This window comes from Theropithecus gelada, chromosome 7b (assembly GCF_003255815.1).
Source record: "Theropithecus gelada isolate Dixy chromosome 7b, Tgel_1.0, whole genome shotgun sequence".
NCBI classification, from domain to species: domain Eukaryota; kingdom Metazoa; phylum Chordata; class Mammalia; order Primates; family Cercopithecidae; genus Theropithecus; species Theropithecus gelada.
In genome coordinates this window covers 8,927,230-8,944,491 of record NC_037675.1, presented here as the reverse complement: position 1 = coordinate 8,944,491, position 17,262 = coordinate 8,927,230, and the positions used below count along the sequence as shown (strand labels likewise).

General features: G+C 41.7%; 1 protein-coding gene across 1 annotated transcript in view; it reads left to right on the top strand.

Moving 5' to 3' along the window:
• LOC112628890 (cytosolic carboxypeptidase 4) overlaps positions 1–17,262 on the top strand; it is a 157,414-nt gene that overhangs the window by 112,285 nt on the left and 27,867 nt on the right. The window contains exons 7-12 of the mRNA XM_025392211.1: positions 6,739–6,904; positions 7,842–7,909; positions 12,651–12,767; positions 14,150–14,730; positions 16,239–16,322; positions 16,863–16,949. Of these exons, the coding sequence (XP_025247996.1) occupies positions 6,739–6,904; positions 7,842–7,909; positions 12,651–12,767; positions 14,150–14,730; positions 16,239–16,322; positions 16,863–16,949 (1,103 nt within the window). The remainder of the gene's footprint in view (positions 1–6,738; positions 6,905–7,841; positions 7,910–12,650; positions 12,768–14,149; positions 14,731–16,238; positions 16,323–16,862; positions 16,950–17,262) is intronic.

Below are 17,262 nucleotides of genomic sequence, written 5' to 3'. Positions count from 1 at the left end.
ATAGGCCATGACACACCTGTCGTCTGGAAGAGTGTGTAGAATGTATGGATGTCAGCCTCAAGAAGTTGAATTCCTCACCACCACCACTCACCCTTGCTTTTAGTCTTTTAAATAGTGTGCTCTTGACCAGGTGTGGTGGCTCATGCCTGTAATCCCAGCACTTTGGGAGGCCGAGGCGGGTGGATCACCTGAGATCAGGAGTTCAAGACTAGCCTGGCCAACATGGCAAAACCCTGTCTCTACTAAAAATACAAAAAATTAGCCAAGCATGGTGGCAGGTGCCTGTAATCCCAGCTACTCAGAAGGCTGAGACAGGAGAATTGCTTGAACCCAGGAGGTGGAGGTTGCAGTGAGCTGAGATTGCACCATTGCACTCCAGTCTGGGTGACAGACTAAGACTGTCTCAAAAAAAAAAAAAAAAAAAAAAAAGAAAAAGTGCTCTTCCAGAGGAAATGTTATCAAGTTTATGTGCAAAGTCTGATGTTTGACATTCTCCTGTTTTTTGGAAAATGATCCTTGCAGGTGAAAGATAGGCTGTCCTGGCTTAGAAACCAAATGGCTTGTTACTCTTCCCTGGCAGTCATAACTCAGTGTTGAGTAGCCTCCCAGACCTGAGGTGAGTGCCGTGAGCACAGATGCCCTTGCAGGTGTACTGGAGTTAGAGCTGCCCATCACCCCTCCTCTCCCTTCTGCTAGAGAAGGCATGGGAGTCACTGGATAGTCAGCTCAGGGGCCTTGGATTTGGTGATGTTATTTCAGTTTCCATTTGCAGATTATGCTGCTGCTGCTGCTGCTGTTGCTGTTGCTGTTGCTGATGCCAGTGATAGTGATGACAATGTTAATGAAGCAGCAGCAGCAGCAGAGGCAGGAGGAGGAGGAGGAGGAAGAGAAGAAGTAGGAGAAGGAGAAGACAGTTACTTTGAACTCTTACTATCAATATATCCCTTGACTGTGTTAGCAATTTATGCAGACTCTCCAATATTGATAATTTTAAAAGCTTTTGAGGTAGGCTTTATTATTATCTCCCTTTTTACAGATGAAGAAACTGAGGCACATAACTGTTAAGTAATTTTCCCAAGTTCACAAAGCTCATAAGTGTTGGAGCCAGGATTGGAATCTGGTAGTCTCACTTGAGAGCCCATGCTTTTGCCCACTGTACCAGCAGCTCCCCAAGTTGAGCATGCATCAGAGTCACCCAGAGGGGTCACTAAAGCAGAGCCCGTTGGACTCCATTCTTAGAGTTTCTGACTCAGCAGGGCTGTGGTGGGGCCTGAGAATGTGCTTTCCTGACAAGTGCCTAAGTGATGCTGATACTACCGATTCAGGATCACACTTGGAAAACCACTGTCCTATATTAGTTTTACGGATGTGTATGATGTGCTTACAAACCTACTGAGAATGAGATTGACTGTAAAGGAACTTTTTAAAAGTCCTTCCTACACCTTTGACATCATAATATTCTTCTTTGCCTTTCTGCTGAGGTCACTGCTTGCATTGTCTCTCTCTTGGTGACCCTACCTCTTTGTTTCCTGAGTCTTATATTTCTGCACAGATTCTGTAAACATTCCCTAAAAGTTCAAAGGCTGAGATCACCCATAGTGCAGCAAGGGTGCTGTATAATGTAGTATAATGGAATCTTATTGGCGCTTTGCATGAGGAAAGAGGAAGAAGGATGACAATTTGAATGCAAGGTTAAAAAAAAAAAAAGAAAAAAAAAAAACTCCTACAAGGATGCCTGAGACAGTTGGAGATAATTATCAATTTGGAGAAATAGGTAACTGCAGAAGGAACAAACCGAGATAAGATAATCAGAGAAAAGAAGCACTCTTTGGAGCTACAATAGCTTAAAGGGCCTGAAAGGTTGAGGTTGCTAAAATTGCTGGTTTTCAAACTTGAGCATGCATCAAAGTTACCTAGAGGAATTGTTAAAACACAGATTGCTAGATCCTACCCCAGAGTTTCTAATTCAGTTGTTCTGAGGTGAGATGCAAGATTCTGCATTTCTAACAAGTTCTCAGGTGATACTGAGGCTACTGGTTTGGGTATCTCACTTTGAGAACCACTAGAATAAGGAGTGATACAGCCTTTTAAAAGTCACAGTTGCCACCATTTGCTCAGAAAGCACAGTAGGCCAAGTCTTGATTCATCAGGCTCGTCTCTGGCCAACAAGACCAAGGGCCTCAGCCTTGTGGACCTATGAAAGGAGGGACTGAATCCTAAAGGAAATATTACCAGGTTGGAATCAGGAGCTAGATACCCTGAAGATCAGATTGGTCTGAGATCATTTACTATTGATTCAGTAAATGTTTTCTGAGCTCCTTTTTGGTGAAAGATGTTGGGGCTGTGTTCTATAGGGCGTTCAGAGATGAAGGTGATAGAGGACTCATCGTCCTCAGGAAACTTAGTGTCCTATATGGGAAAATAGGATATGAATAATGCAGTATAGGCAGCAGGCGGGGGTAATAACAGACTTCGTGTAACCATGCACAGGAGGCCCTACTTGGTCTTGCCGACCAGAGAAGCCTCCAAGAAGGCACCCACATTTGAATGAGGCTGGGAGAGTATTTTGAAAAGTCTAAGAGAAACCCTTGGTTTGTAAACTGTTCAGAGAAGCACAGGAGGTGGCCACAAGGCACAGACAGAGAGAGAAGCCATTAGTAGAAGCCATTGGAGAGTGAGTGGGACAACTAGGACGTTTTGGAGGGTCAGGCAGAAGGAAAGATCTTGGTGACAATCCAGAAGATATCAAGCCATTTCCATTTAAGATATTTTTATATTGAAGCTATGTCACATCTGCCCTTGGCCTTAGAATTTCTCATCTATGTTCAAAGAATCACTGCAAAGAGAAGGGAGAGAGGGGTTATGCCAGGCAGGCATAGTTGAAGAGCTGTGGTGTCACCTGAGACCTGAATGATAAGAAAGAACCAGTGCCATGAGGGTCTGGAGATGAGGGTTCCATGGAGAGAAAAAGGAGGTAAATGCAAAGACCCTCAGGTGGGGAAGTAGAGTGGGAGGTGGGTGAGCTTGAGAAACACAGATATGGCAGAGTGTTGTGAGTAAGGGGGAAGACATGAGATTGAGTTGGAGTCATGGGCAGTGCCAGGACATTTAGAGTTCCTTGAACCATGATGAGGACTTTGAATTTTATTTCCACCAACTTTTTTGTTTGTTTGTTTGTTTTGTTTTGAGATGGAGTCTCGCTCTGTTGCCCAGGCTGGAGTGCAGTAGTATGATCTTGGCTCACTGCAGCCTCTGCCTTCTGGGTTCAAGTGATTCTCCTGCCTCAGCCTCCCGAGTAGCTGGAATTACAGCCATGCGCCCCAATGCCTGGCTAATTTTTGTATTTTTAGTAGACACGGGATTTCACCATTTTGGCCAGGCTGGTCTCGAACTCCTGACCTCATGATCCACCTGCCTCGGCCTCCCAAAGTGCTGGGATTACAGGCGTGAAGCACCGCGCCTGGCCTCCATCAACTTGTAAGCAGGCACAAAGGAGGAGAAGACATGAATTAAAGAGATAGGGAAGGCCAGATCACGTAGAACTTCCTAGGGCATAAAAATAAATTAGAATTTTATTTCTATCAAGTTTGAAGCAGAAGACTGACCTGATACAATTTATGCTTTTCATTTTTTATTTTTGAAAAATTTTAAATTAATTGTAGTAAAATGCATGCAACCAAATTCACCATCTTAACTATTTTTAGGTGTGCTGTTTGGTCAAGTTAAGTACATTGTTGTATAACTGTCACTATTACCCATCCATCTCCAGAACTCTTTTCATCTGGAAAAATTAAAACTCTATAACCATTAAACTGATTTATGCTTTTAAAGGACCATTTTGGCTGCCATTTGGAAAAGAGATTATCAGAGGGCACAAGGAGAAGGAAGGAGAGTAAGGGGAGGAAATAGAGTGTTGATAGGAGTTTAGGCAGGAGCTGTTAGTGGCTTTGGCTACATAGAAGCAGAGCTGGAATTTAAACCCAGGAATTTATACTCCTAGTCAAGGTCCTTTTCCACTAAAATGCCTTGCTTTGTTATCATGGGAATTATTACTAGGACTCTGCTCTGAGAAGCAGTGACTCCTAGCAGCCTCTTGCAGACTCCTAGGAGACGTTATGACACTAAGGATGCCTTCTTTTTTCCCACTGGCTAATACTAAATGCTTACTATTAGGCACTTTGCCTACTTTAATGCATTTAATTTGTACACAACATTAGGAGAGAGGTTGTGTTATTATCTCCACTTTGCAGATGAAGACACTGTGGCACAGAGAAGTGTATTAATTTGCCAGGGTTAGGAAGTTAGTAATCTTCAGTCCAGGATTTAAACTCACGTAGTCTGGCTCCAGGACCTGAGCAGTTTGCTCTTACTTTACTTTGCCTATGTATCGTGGAAGTCGGGTATTTATTATGCCAAAACTAATTCAAAGATGTTAACTGTGATGGAAGCATTGAATATATTAATTGAATGCATTCTTGTATTTCATCATCCCTTCCAAGTAGCAAATGTGTTATGGAGAGTGATGGGAAAAGGGAGCCTAAAATCTCACCTTTGCCTCCAATTCTGAGACATTGGTCCATAAGGATCGTATTTCCTGGAGTCTTGTCTTGTTTTGATGCATAACACGCGTACCAACCCTGCACACCTTAGTCTCACCTTAGTCTCGGCCCTGCACAGCACCTATCCATTAGCATGAGGGAAATGTTGAGAAATGAATTCAAGAATTTCTGTTACCTTGAAACCAACGATCTTTGCATTCATAAGTATTTCCCCTACAGTGCAGCAGAAGGCAAATATAGCATGATTCCTAAGGCCTTGGGTTTTATAGATTGTAATACTCCCTCCAGCCTTCAAATTCAGTTCATGGTATGGCCCAATTTTTCAGAACATTTGAACTGGGCTTCATCCTTTCACTTGTTCCGTTCCACCAAAAAAAAAGACACGATTATCTTTTATCATCAAAGACCATCACAAACATACCTGTGTTCCAAAATGTTGGCTTTTTTGACTGAATTCCCTGGCTTGGGCTGGCTCTATCTCTACCAAGGTTGGAGCTTAGAACATCATATCTGATAAGTCATCTCTTTCACCTTATCGCTTCCTCCTTCAGAGTCTGTTTTATTTTTGTCCCATTCCTGATACTTTTCATGAAACACTTGAGACCATTTGATCAGACCAAAGGGTGAAATAGCTTCAACTGTTCATTAGCCTCCATAATGAATTAGCCAAAACTAATTCATTTTCCACCAAGAGTATTTCCTGCTGTGTATTCTGAGGCTGTTGATTCAGGACACCTGATGAGTATGACTGCCACACACTGAAGGGGAGAGAGCATTCTTGATTGCATTAACACATTTCATTTTGAAAGTTGGTTTACTTAAGGCTGGGCACGGGGGCTCATGCCTGTAATCCCAGCACTTTGGGAGACTGAGGCAGGTGGATCACCTGAGATCAGGGGTTTGAGACAAGCCTGACCAATGTGGTGAAACCCCATCTCTATTAAAAATGCAAACATTAGCTGGCATGGTAGCAAGCATCTGTAATCCCAGCTTCTCGGGAGACTGAGGCAGGAGAATTGCTTGAACCCGGGAGGTGGAGGTTGCTGCGAGCTGAGATCGTGCCACCACACTCCAGCCTGGGTGACAGAGTGAGACTCTGTCTAAAAAAAAAAAAAGAAAGTTGGCTTACTTATATTTTGGAGTCATTTGGGTAGCTTAAATTCATGGATAAATTTTTATTACTCTTTTTTCCTCCATGTTCTTTCACATGGAAGTACCTGTAATGTTGAGTCTGGAGATGCCATAGTTCAGCAGCACCACAGACATTCACACTGCCCTGTGGTGGGTACCTGGTATCCACCATCTCCACTTCTGTGACTTATTGGCCTCAGAGCTTGTTGCACCTTTTAGGAATAGCAAACTGGAGGACCCCACAGGTCATCTTCCTGTACCAAGTCAGTAGACAAAACATTTACAACAATACTGAAGAAAATGGTTGTGTTTTTGCCAAAAAGATACTGAACTATACTAACTCTCTGTCTCTCAATTTAGTGAACTTGTTCTTACATTTTTCACAGTGTCTGAAAAGAAGGGTCTTGTCATGTTCCATCAGTATCAAAATGTTACATCTGCAAACCCAATTTTTCTCTGATTTGGGAAGGTACCAAGAGGGATCAACACTGTGGGCTTTGAGAAGAGGCATGTAATTTAATTTAGGTACTTGGGATTCACTTAGTCTTTCCCTTTGGTTTCATATTTTATCTTTTATAAAAAATATTTTTCTCTGCAGAAGACAGCTGAAAGAGAAAAGCAAGACTTCCATCAATTCAGCTGCTCATTCCCTAACGTAGGCAATAATTCACAGTGACACATGGGTGGCTGAGAAAAGACACCGGCCTCCTCTTCCCCCAGCTATCCTGAGCAATGTCTTGCCTTAGGCACAGCATCCCTTGAATGAATTTTAAGTCTATATTCAGACTGAATTCATTGCAATGATGTATGAAATGAGCAAGAGACAGAAAAGTACAGATTCTACATTAGACAAAATTCTATGTTAGAATGTTCAAATTTGACATTCTATATTAAGGCTGTTTACGGTCTGTCCATGTGTAGAATTCATTAGCTGAAATACAGCTAGGAGACCGTGCTGTGTTACAGCTAGGAGAGTGTTATTAGCTGTGTTACAGCTAGGGGACTGTGCCCAGATGCTGGTGTCTGATATAATCTTCCCTTTGCTCAGAACTGCCTGGATGACAAGAGCATGGAGCCCGTCATCTCTGTGGTGCTTCAGATCCTGAGGCAGTGCTACCCTAAGAGTCCACTTCCCTTAGTCACAGCCAGCAGTGCCTATGCCTTCCCGGTCCCTGGGCACATTGCTACTGAACCTCCATGTGATCTACCTGAAGGTAAAATAAGTGGGTAACTATGACCTTTAAGATGAATTTTTGCATTTTGATAATGTTTCCCAGGAAAGTGTATGAAAATAGAATTAGTTGTTTCTTAGGTCAACCATAATTGTCTATTAAGCTAATTAGAGACATACATGAAAAAGCAGTTTTGATTTTCATAAACAGGGTGAGAAAATACCAAGCTCACTTATTTTGTTCTTCATTATTAACTGTTTCTGCTTTGCCTAGTAGCTATCAAATGCCTGTACAGTAATCTCAGCTAATTAAAAAAAAGTCTATTCAGAATCCCATGATCGAATCTCTGCAGCATACTGACTGATTGTGGAATTAGTTTGCCCTGAGGATGAAATTAAAATAAAACTCTTGTTATTTACAACTCTAGGCTAGACATATTGGAATATTTGAAAGTGTTATTATTTAATCTCTAGGAAGATCTTCCTGTCAAAAGATCCTAGTACGAACAGATTTTCTATAGGCATGATTTTGCCACAATGGTACAAGATGCCTTCTATGGATTTTGTTTTAAATAACTTCCTCAATCAAAAAATTAGGGGCTCAATCAAGGTGATATTTAGGTTATAACACATTTTGTACGTGTGTGATCTCTAAACTTTGGCTATGCTAGTTGCATAAATACCTCTGACTTTCATGGGAGAATTCAGAATGGTATTCATGTGTCATTTTTTCTGCACTTATTTTGCATTCAATGTGGAATAACTGTTTAAACTTTATGACTTAGTACCCCAACATACCTACGTGCACACCATTTGTACTGACTAATAAGCATTCGTGTGTGGTGGAATATTGTGCAATTAATATTGAGCCCCTTGTTTGAGAGAGGAAGAAGAAAGAACCACTGTGTGGTGAACATCTAAATCCTAAATCCCAGAAAAACAGGAGACCTCACTTATTTCACCTCTTTTTCCCCGTCCAGAGGATTTTGAAGATGACGGTGATGACGAGGTGGACAAAGACTCTGATACTGAAGATGGGAAAGTGGAAGTAGGTACACCAGCTCATGCTTCTAATGATGCCCATAGTCACATCATGCACAGAAAAACATCACTTCCTATGTTTGCCCAAGCCCAGTGTAAATTTTAAGAACTGACTTTAGTACTGCCACTCCAGTGGTAGTGATGCTCAATAAATGACAGCTACTGTTATTGATTTCCCAGTTGTCATTTTCATCTTGGTAGGTCCGGTACAATGTCTCATTGTAAAGTCAGAGGCTATCCTATACATTATGAAGACACCAATACTTTATTCAGATGAACTTTAGGTACACAATACTTGGAGTTGGTATATTTAATAAGATCATTTAAGACACTAGAAAAATTTTCCAGGAAGCTTTCTAGTAGATCTCACCTGTCTTCATAAGTCACTCTTCTTATCCTTTCTGTACAGGGCTGCTGCATCGTACAAGTCCATTGACATCAGACTCTGAATTGTTTTCCCTTAAGTTGCACAGTGCACAACCTGGCCAGTAGAGAAGTGTTGCTCTTTGGTCCCCGTCCCAAAAAGGCCTATCCTATAGAACAGAGGTTGGTGAACTTCCTATAAAAGGTCCAATAGTAATTATTTTAGGCTTTGTGGACCATACAGTCTTTGTCACAACTGCTCAACTTTACCGTTGTAGCACAAAACAGCTATAGACAATTTGTAAACAAATGGGCATGGCTGTGTCCCAAGAAGTTTGTTTGTTTGTTTGTTTGTTCTTGAGATGGAGTCTCACTCTGTCACCAGGCTGGAGTGCAGTGGTGCGATCTTGGCTCACTGCAACCTCCGCCTCCTGGGTCCAAGCAATTCACCAACTTCAGCCTCCCGAGTAGCTGGGACTACAGATGCCTACCACCACACCCAGCTAATTTTTGTATTTTTAGTAGAGACAGGGTTTCACCATATTGGCCAGGCTGATCTCGAACTCTTGACCTTGCAATCTGCCCACCTCAGCCTCCCAAAGTGCTGGGACTACAGGCATGAGCCATTGTGCCCAGCCTCCAAACAATCTTCATTTTCAAAAATAAGCAGTGGGACGTAGTTTACTACTGTTTTTCTACAACAAGGTTTCAAGACCTTGGCACTGTTGGCATTTAGACTGGATACTTCTTGGTTGTGGGAGGCTGCCTTGTGCATTGTAGGATGTTTAGCAGCATCCCTGACCTCTACCCACTGGATATCAGTAGTACCCACCTCGTTATCCCCCAAGTATGAACGAAAAATATCTCTAAGACTTGCCAAAATCACCCCTAGTTGAGGATCACTGCTCTAGAATAAGAATTTGTCTGTGAATTATAATTCTCTCTCCATTTCTGTTGGTGGACATGGACTTTGACAAATTCCTTTAAGTTACAGTTTCTTAATTTTGTCGTCTGTAAAATAAGACTCAGTAAATTAAAGTCAATGCTGCCTTTTATGACATTTCCTGGGGATGAAAGTCAAATTTAAAAAATCAAAAATTTTCCCTCCTTTTCTTTCTCTCCTTCTTTGCTATCTGTTTAGAAAGAAAGAGGCTTTTGAGTTCTCTATCATGATAATCACTCACCTTGCTGATGGTAGTAGCAGACATACAGGGACTACTTCTTAAGCTACATCTGTAGGTTTAGACTGCTATTGACAGTCTGGTGTTCTCTGGGTATTGTTGATAAATAGAATCATTTCTGAAGTCATCAGTAGCAAATTGGATCTTTGCTGTGGCTTGGTGGTGCAGGCCTATGGAGTACGTGCTGAATTATTTGAATAATACTGTGCTGCTGCAGTCATTCATCAATGTCACTTTCCCCTCCCCTCTTGCTTGCTCTTTGATAACTGAATGTCTGAGGCAGAGTGTCACTCGCTTCATGTATCTGATGGGGAGAGACTGGGTGTACGATAGTGCCTGACTTCCCACAGTATGGGAGGGAGGGTGTTCAGATACTTCCCTTGGCCCACGCTCTGCAGAGGGTGGAGGGGTGGGGTAGAGAGAACCCTAAACAAATAAATAAACTCAACTGGCAAAGAAACACAAGACAAATTGGTAAGAGCTTGAAAACCATTCATCAAAAGACTTCAAGCCAGGGCAAGAAGATGAGAAGTCAGCGTGAAGATGAGTTGTAGAGAAGGAGAGGAGCATGAGAGTCAGGGCTTGATTCAGAGGCACAGCAAGAGCAAGGAAACTGCTCCAGAAACCTGGATTTTCCCTGGGGAAACCAGCAGCATTTGCTGCCAGAGGCATGAACAAGAAGTCAGGCATATTTTATTTCTGGCCACAGCACTGACCCAGGCCTTTAACCTGTGGCCTTCCCATTTGACAATCTTAGGTAATAATTGGGACCAGCCTCTTAGAAAGAATGATTAAGAGGATCTTTTATGAGAGTGGGAAGTAGGATGCCGTGACTTGATTGAAAACTGCCAAGGTCAACGTATTAGATGTGGGCTGTCTTCACATACACAAGCATTGGATTCTGCAAAACTCTGAAGAAGAGGGTGATAAACAGAGTGAATTCAAGCTCTCCCTTCCTTCTTCCTTCCTTTCCTTTCTTTTTCATTTTTTATTTCTTTCAGGTGCTTTATTGGGTATAATCCATAAGCAACATGCTAAATTCTTGGGGATGTTAATATGAAGCACAAACAGATGAGACATAGTTTTTATCTTCAAAGAGTTTGCAGTCTAGTGAACTTGGAGTTTGTCCTTATTAAGTGTTCAAATCACCACCTTCAATGGAGTGGTGAACTCAAGTTTGAGGCAGCCAAAAGACAATGTCCAAGAGCTCCAACCTATGGAACAAGAGCCAGAAAGCATTACCTGGATTAGGTGGGTAGCAGAATCCTAGTTGGTAAAGGACTGCCTGGGCTGCTGTGAGGACACAGAAGCCGGCCACCTCCAGATAAGAACAAATGCTATTTATAAGAAATACAAAAGGAGGTGGCAACCTGGCTGAGTGCCTGGTTCTCAGAGACTAAGCTCCAGAACTTTGAAGGCAGAAATGGTCTCTGTCACAACTATTGAACTTTGCTGTTGCACTGAGAAAACAGCCATGACCAAATGAATGGGTGTGGCTCTGTTCCAATAAAACTTTATTGACAAAAACAACCAGTGGGCCATAGTTTATTAACCCCTGTTCTAAGGCTAAGTGGATTGCCTAGTCACATGTGGAATGAATTAGGTTACAGCTCATGGGTTGCATGATTCTCCTCCCTTCAGATGCACAAGTTGGAGCACAACCTTACTCGCTGTTGTGGACATTCATCCCAATGGCCTTCCAGGTGGTGGTTCCATTAGTGCCACCCTGGGCCATTGCTGAGGTTGCAGCGGAGGGGGTGGAGACAAGTGGGAATTGATGGATGAAGCTGCAAAGCACAAGAGTGGTGGCCATGGAGTTAGTCATGGTGTATACTGTACCTGAAAATATCATTACATGAAACTCATGGGAATTACTTTTCTTTTAATTTAAAGTTTGGAGAAAAACTGTGAAACATAGCTGGAACATTGCATTTTGTTCCCCTTGGATCAGGAATACAAACATTTATTTTCTATGTTTGTTGGATTTAACCTTTCAGGACTGCCAGGTTTTTCCTTAACTAATGAAATATACTTGTAAAACATAGGGTATTTTTTTTCTCTATTTCGTTAAGGAAACTTAATCTAGGATACGGAAAGATGAAGAGACTAGGCTGGTTGATACCTGGTGCCTTTTCTCTGTAAGACCCTACAACCCTTGGAAAACCCAGAAGTATTCAGAGGAGAGTCACCATTATCATTAAATTGTTTTGAAATGATGATCTATCAAGAATAAAGTGCCTGGGATTATTCAATCCAATAAATAAAAGACTCGTGGTGCCTTGGTAAATTTTTAAATGTACAAAAGAATAAAGATGTAGTAGGAGACTACCAGCTCCTCCCCATGTCTTGTAAGGATTGATATAATTTCTCTCCTGCCTACTTCTCAAATCTCTTCTCCTGCAATCTTCCTCTTATTCTGTATGCATCAGCCACCTTCTTTCTGTAAGCAAACTGAAGTTTTTCCTTCTTTAATAATTTACTGCTAGGCCTGTGCATAGCTGGCTTTTTTTTTTGTTTGTTTGTTTGCCATTTAGGTCTCAGCTAAAGCATTACCTCCTTATGAGTCCTCCTGAGATCTCCCAATCCAAACGGCCTCCCATTCCCCAATCTTAGTCACATCACTCTCTTTTATCATTTCAAAGGGAGTTATAACTGTTGGAAATTAACATATTCATTTGTTTGCTTTCTTCTTTACTGTGTTTCTTCTCTCGCTAAAAGGCAAATAACCGTGGAAGCATGGATGTTTGTCTGTTCCATTGTGACTGAAACTTCAGTACCTAGAAGAGTACCTGCTCACAGTTGGTACTGATTAAATGTTTGGGAAAAGATTGACTAAACCTAAATGTCAAAGATAGATAAGGAGGGACAATAATTACAATGATGTTGATGATAGTAGCAATGAGATAAAGAATTTCTTTTATAATATGTTTTATTGATTATGTAGTTTATCTCATACAAATTTTTATTTCTGATGAAGGCTGACAAATACTGACATCAATGCTGAGACAAGTTGTTTATCTTCTTTCTTTTCATTTTAAAAATACAATCCAGCATAACAAATTTTTCACTGGATAGGCTAGTGCTATAATTTGGAGGCAAGAAAACCACGTCCTAAGATTCTGAAGAAGCACATACATATCTTGTCTTGATGCTTCTCATGGTGGATTTCCTGATTGTAATCTCTTCTATGACTATTCCATGTAGGATGATGACTTGGAAACAGATGTGAACAAGCTAACTTCCAAACCTGGTCTTGACCGACCTGAAGAGGAACTGATGCAATATGAGGCGATGTGTCTTGAGCTCTCCTATAGCTTTGAGGTAGGACATACGCTGTGGTTCTGATCTTTGACGATGCATGATGGATTCTTTGCAGACCCTGGGAGGCCAAACCAGGGTATCCAGATGGAAAGCACTGCTCATCATTAGCCATCTGCTTCTGGCCTCTTCCTTAGAGAAGAGCAGAATGTTAAACAAAAATGGGAAAAGGTGTCAAAAATGGGAAAAATTTAGGATGTATGCAAGGGTTCTTCAATCTGACACCCTACCTTAGGATGGATACACAGTCATGAGCTGCCTAATGACATTTCCACTGATGACAGCCAGCATATTCCACGATGGTCCCATAAGATTATAAGACTGTATTTTCACTGCAACTTTTTATGTTTAGACACATAAATGCCATCGTGTTCCTATTGCCTACAGTGTTCAGTACAGTAACATGCTGTACAGATTTGTAGCCTGGAGCAATAGGCTACACCATACAGCCTAGGTTTGCAGTAGGCTATGCCATCTAAGTTTGTGTAAGCACACCCTATGATGTTCATACAATGATGAAATCACCTGATGATGCCTTTCTCAGAACATCCTGCATTGTTAAGTAATGCATGACTGTAGCATGAAGGTACATATCACTACCTATTGTCTGGTGGGCAGGGTGCCTTGCCCCCATGCACTGAAAAAGCAAATAAAAATTCATGATGATTTAATTGTTCTCGTGCCAAGTGGGACTGTTGTCCTAGATGGGTTTTTGAAGGTGGACATCCTGACCTCAGGCTTTCTTTGTTAGTAGAAACAAATTGGGAATGTTAGACCTGGTGATGCTAATTCTGTGCCTAGTTTCTACTGCCACTGTTGCTGCCATCAATATTTTAGACCTGCTTTTTGATCTCCATTATTTTCTTATGACTCTTAGTAATAAATCATGAATTTGGCTGAATCTAAGGGTATAAGCTAAGTCACGTGTACAGAAGGGAGTTAATACATTCTATTTGACTTCAGAAAGCAGAAGGCGATCAGTTATAACAGTTTCAGGGAAGGAAATTTCAGTTTAGTATAAACATTTATTTCAAATAAACAGAATTATCCCAAAGTGAAAGGCACTGCCTTGGGATGCAGTGAGGCCCCCATAAATACGGTTTTTCAACCAGATTGTAATTTAGTGGGGGTCTTGAAGAAGACATTCAAATACTGTTTAGCGTTGGACTAGAGCCACCAAAAGGCCCTTCCAAACATGAGTTTCTATGATTCTGTCATTTATTTGACTCTTGAAGGTTAGTCTTTCTTAGTTGACCTTGGAGAAAGCTTCCAGATTCATAGGATTTATGCTTAGCTCTGTGCCCAGAGAGTAAGGACAGGGATCAAATTGTATTCTCTACCTGGAAGGACACACTAACATATTCTATTCCATTTTGAACATGAAGGAACTGGAGTCCAAACCTGGAGGTGATTTGAACTCTGAGAAGACTCAGTATGCGAATCACCACCACATTCTGACTGCTGCCTCCTCAAAGCAGCACTGCTACAACAAGGACCAAAGCTCCTGTGGACAAGAAAGGGAAGACTCTGTCCGGAGTTCCCTTCTGTGCATGGTGAAGACACAAAGGTCCACTGTGCATCTAGGCTCCAAAAGAAAGCCTGGAGTGAACCCGTACCAAAATGTGCAATCCAATAGTCTCGGGAGAGATTCTTCTGGAAGTGAAATCCCTGACATTCAGGCTTCCCTGAAAGCAGATGCCTGGGACATAGATGCAATTTTCTGCCCAAGGATGAGTGCCTCCTTTTCTAATTCCACTAGGACTGGAGAGGCTGTTGAAGTAATAGATAAGCTTCTGCAGACACATCTGAAGTGTGTCCCTTTCCACGATCCCTATCTTTATATGGCCAAAGCCAGAAGAACCAGCTCTGTGGTGGACTTCAAGATGGTGGCATTTCCGGATGTCTGGGGACACTGTCCCCCTTCCACCACTCAGCCTATGTTGGAACGCAAATGTGGAGTCCAAAGGTGATGGCGCTACTGACTTGGCAGCTCTTTTTTTTTTTCTGTTCTTTGATAATTTTATAAGTAAATGGTTTGTACAGATAATTCTACTATCTATAGGAAAGTGAGCATTAATCAGGAACATGTTAAAGCCTGTTGGCAAACTGACCAAACACACTAACTTCCCTTCCTGCAAGGACATTTCACAATCAAGTATGGGGTAGTTGTAGGGATGTATTTTCTGATGAAAAATTCCTTGAGTAATTCTAATACAACTCCTTATCCTATCTCCATTGCAAACCACTATCACAAAGAAAGATCATCTAGTTTCCCCAAATACTGGGCTCCTTCCTCAAAAGTAGGTTTTCAGAAAAATCAAGAACTGATTATTTGGAATCTCTTTTCTTGCTTCCTACAAATTGGTATGGGATATCTTGCTAATAGAAAGGAGGAGCCCCAGGTATTATAAACCCTGGCTTAGTTCAGAGAATAGTTTTGCTGCTTCACAGAGGAGGGGATGGAAAAGACATTCTCCAGGGAAGAAACACTGGACGATAGATTATTCCCAGAAGGCAGGAAAGGGAGCTTTGCCCATGGCTCAGCATATTGAGATTAAAATGAAAACTGCTAAAGGCAAAGAAAACATTATTTTTCTTGAAAAAAACTTTATGCACATACCAAGTCAGTGGAGCAAAGTGGGCAGACCAGAAAGTTTTCTTATTATCCACATCATTGGTAAATTATTCTCTTGATGGTAAATCCCCCAAACTGCTCCCACCTGGGGTCCTGGCTGACATATCCAACCCTACCCCCTGCCTTTATCTGTCTTGCTCATGTTTTTGAGAAACAGATCACAAGGGCTGTTCTAGCACCATCTTATCCCTGCATAGGACATCTTCCCTCTGAGTCCAGGCCTCATGTCTACTTTTCTTCACCCTTCTCTCACACCTCCCCTGTGAACTGGACTGGAAATTCAGGAAGGTAATCTGAAAGACCTCCTAAGCTTTCTTTCTCTCTCTTAGTTAAATATCCCAGATTTGGGTGTTTCTTAGAAGACTGACCTTAGCCTACTGGAGCAGGCAGAGCCCAAGGAATATAAATTGTACAAGGGCACACAGGCTTATTGGAGCCTACCAAACCTTGAAGATGCTGGCAGCTAATAGTCCTAATGTCTTCCTCAAAACTTTCTCAGTGCAAACTACCCTCTTATTCCCACAGCTAGAAAAGTTCCAAAGTCCCCCAACACAAGTGCTTTTGACAAAATTCTTCAAGCCAAGAATTCTCTAACTGAAATCTAACATCACTACTTCCTACATTCCTACTTCTCATGCAGTTTATTTTTTGATAAAGAAAGAGAAAGAAGGAGGGCAGGGCTATTTCCACTCTCTGAGCTCAAGGTTGAGGTGTTATTAAACTTCTCTGTGCTTTCATATTTCTCTGATGACCTCCAAAGTTCTTCCCAGGAGATCATAGGATGAGTGAGCTAGGGAGAGAAGGCTGACCCTTAAAATGTTTTCAATTTTCTTTTTCAGGATCAGGATATTTGAGGATATTCGAAGGCTCATCCAGCCAAGTGATGTTATAAATAAAGTTGTCTTCAGTTTAGATGAGCCTTGGTAGGTAGTCTTGTGCATCTGAGGAATGCGGGGCATGAAGAATTCTGTTAATGGCATGAGAATAGACATGTTTCCTGTTAATAATCCACTCCTCCTCCTAAAATAGCATGATGAAAATTCAGGTTAAAGACCTATAAGAAAAAGTTTACCTTTAAGAATCATTGGCCAGGCGTGGTGTCTCACGCCTATAATCCCAGCACTTTGGGAGGTTGAGGCAGGCGGATCATGAGTTCAGGACCAAGACCATCCTAGCTAATACTGTGAAACCCTGTCTGTACTAAAAATACAAAAAATTAGCTGGGCATGGTGGTGGGTGCCAGTAGTCCCAGCTACTTGGGAGACTGAGGCAGGAGAACTGCTTGAACCTGGGAGGCGGAGGTTGCAGTGAGCCGAGATGGCGCCACCACACTCCAGCCTGGATGACAGAGTAAGGCTCCATCTCAAAAATAATAATAAATAATGAAAAAAAAAAAAGAATCATCACAGTTTTCAAAGAGTGGTGATAACACATATGTTCACATGTTCCTTATTTCATTGTAGGCCTTTGCAAGACAATGCTTCCAATTGTTTACAGTTCTTCTCTAAATTTGAGTCAGGAAATCTTCGCAAAGCCATCCAAGTGCGTGAGTAAGTAAGGAAAACCACAGTGGGTATCTCCTGGCAGTTCGTAAGAGCAAGCTGTGATTGTCTCTTCTCCATGCTCTGTTCAGTGACCTCACATTGGTGGCTTGAAATCAGTCATGGTGGGAGTATTTTTACCTTAAAACTTGGCAAACAGTACAAGGGAAGGTTTTTCCTCTCAGGGAGTCATTTGTTAAACATTTACCAGTACACCTCTAGGGAACTCACTGATACCATAGCTAAGTGAGCCATTCAGTAGAGGTGAACTGTTATTAATGTGTCTTGTGTTTCAAATAATGGGTCCATATTTGGGTGTGAG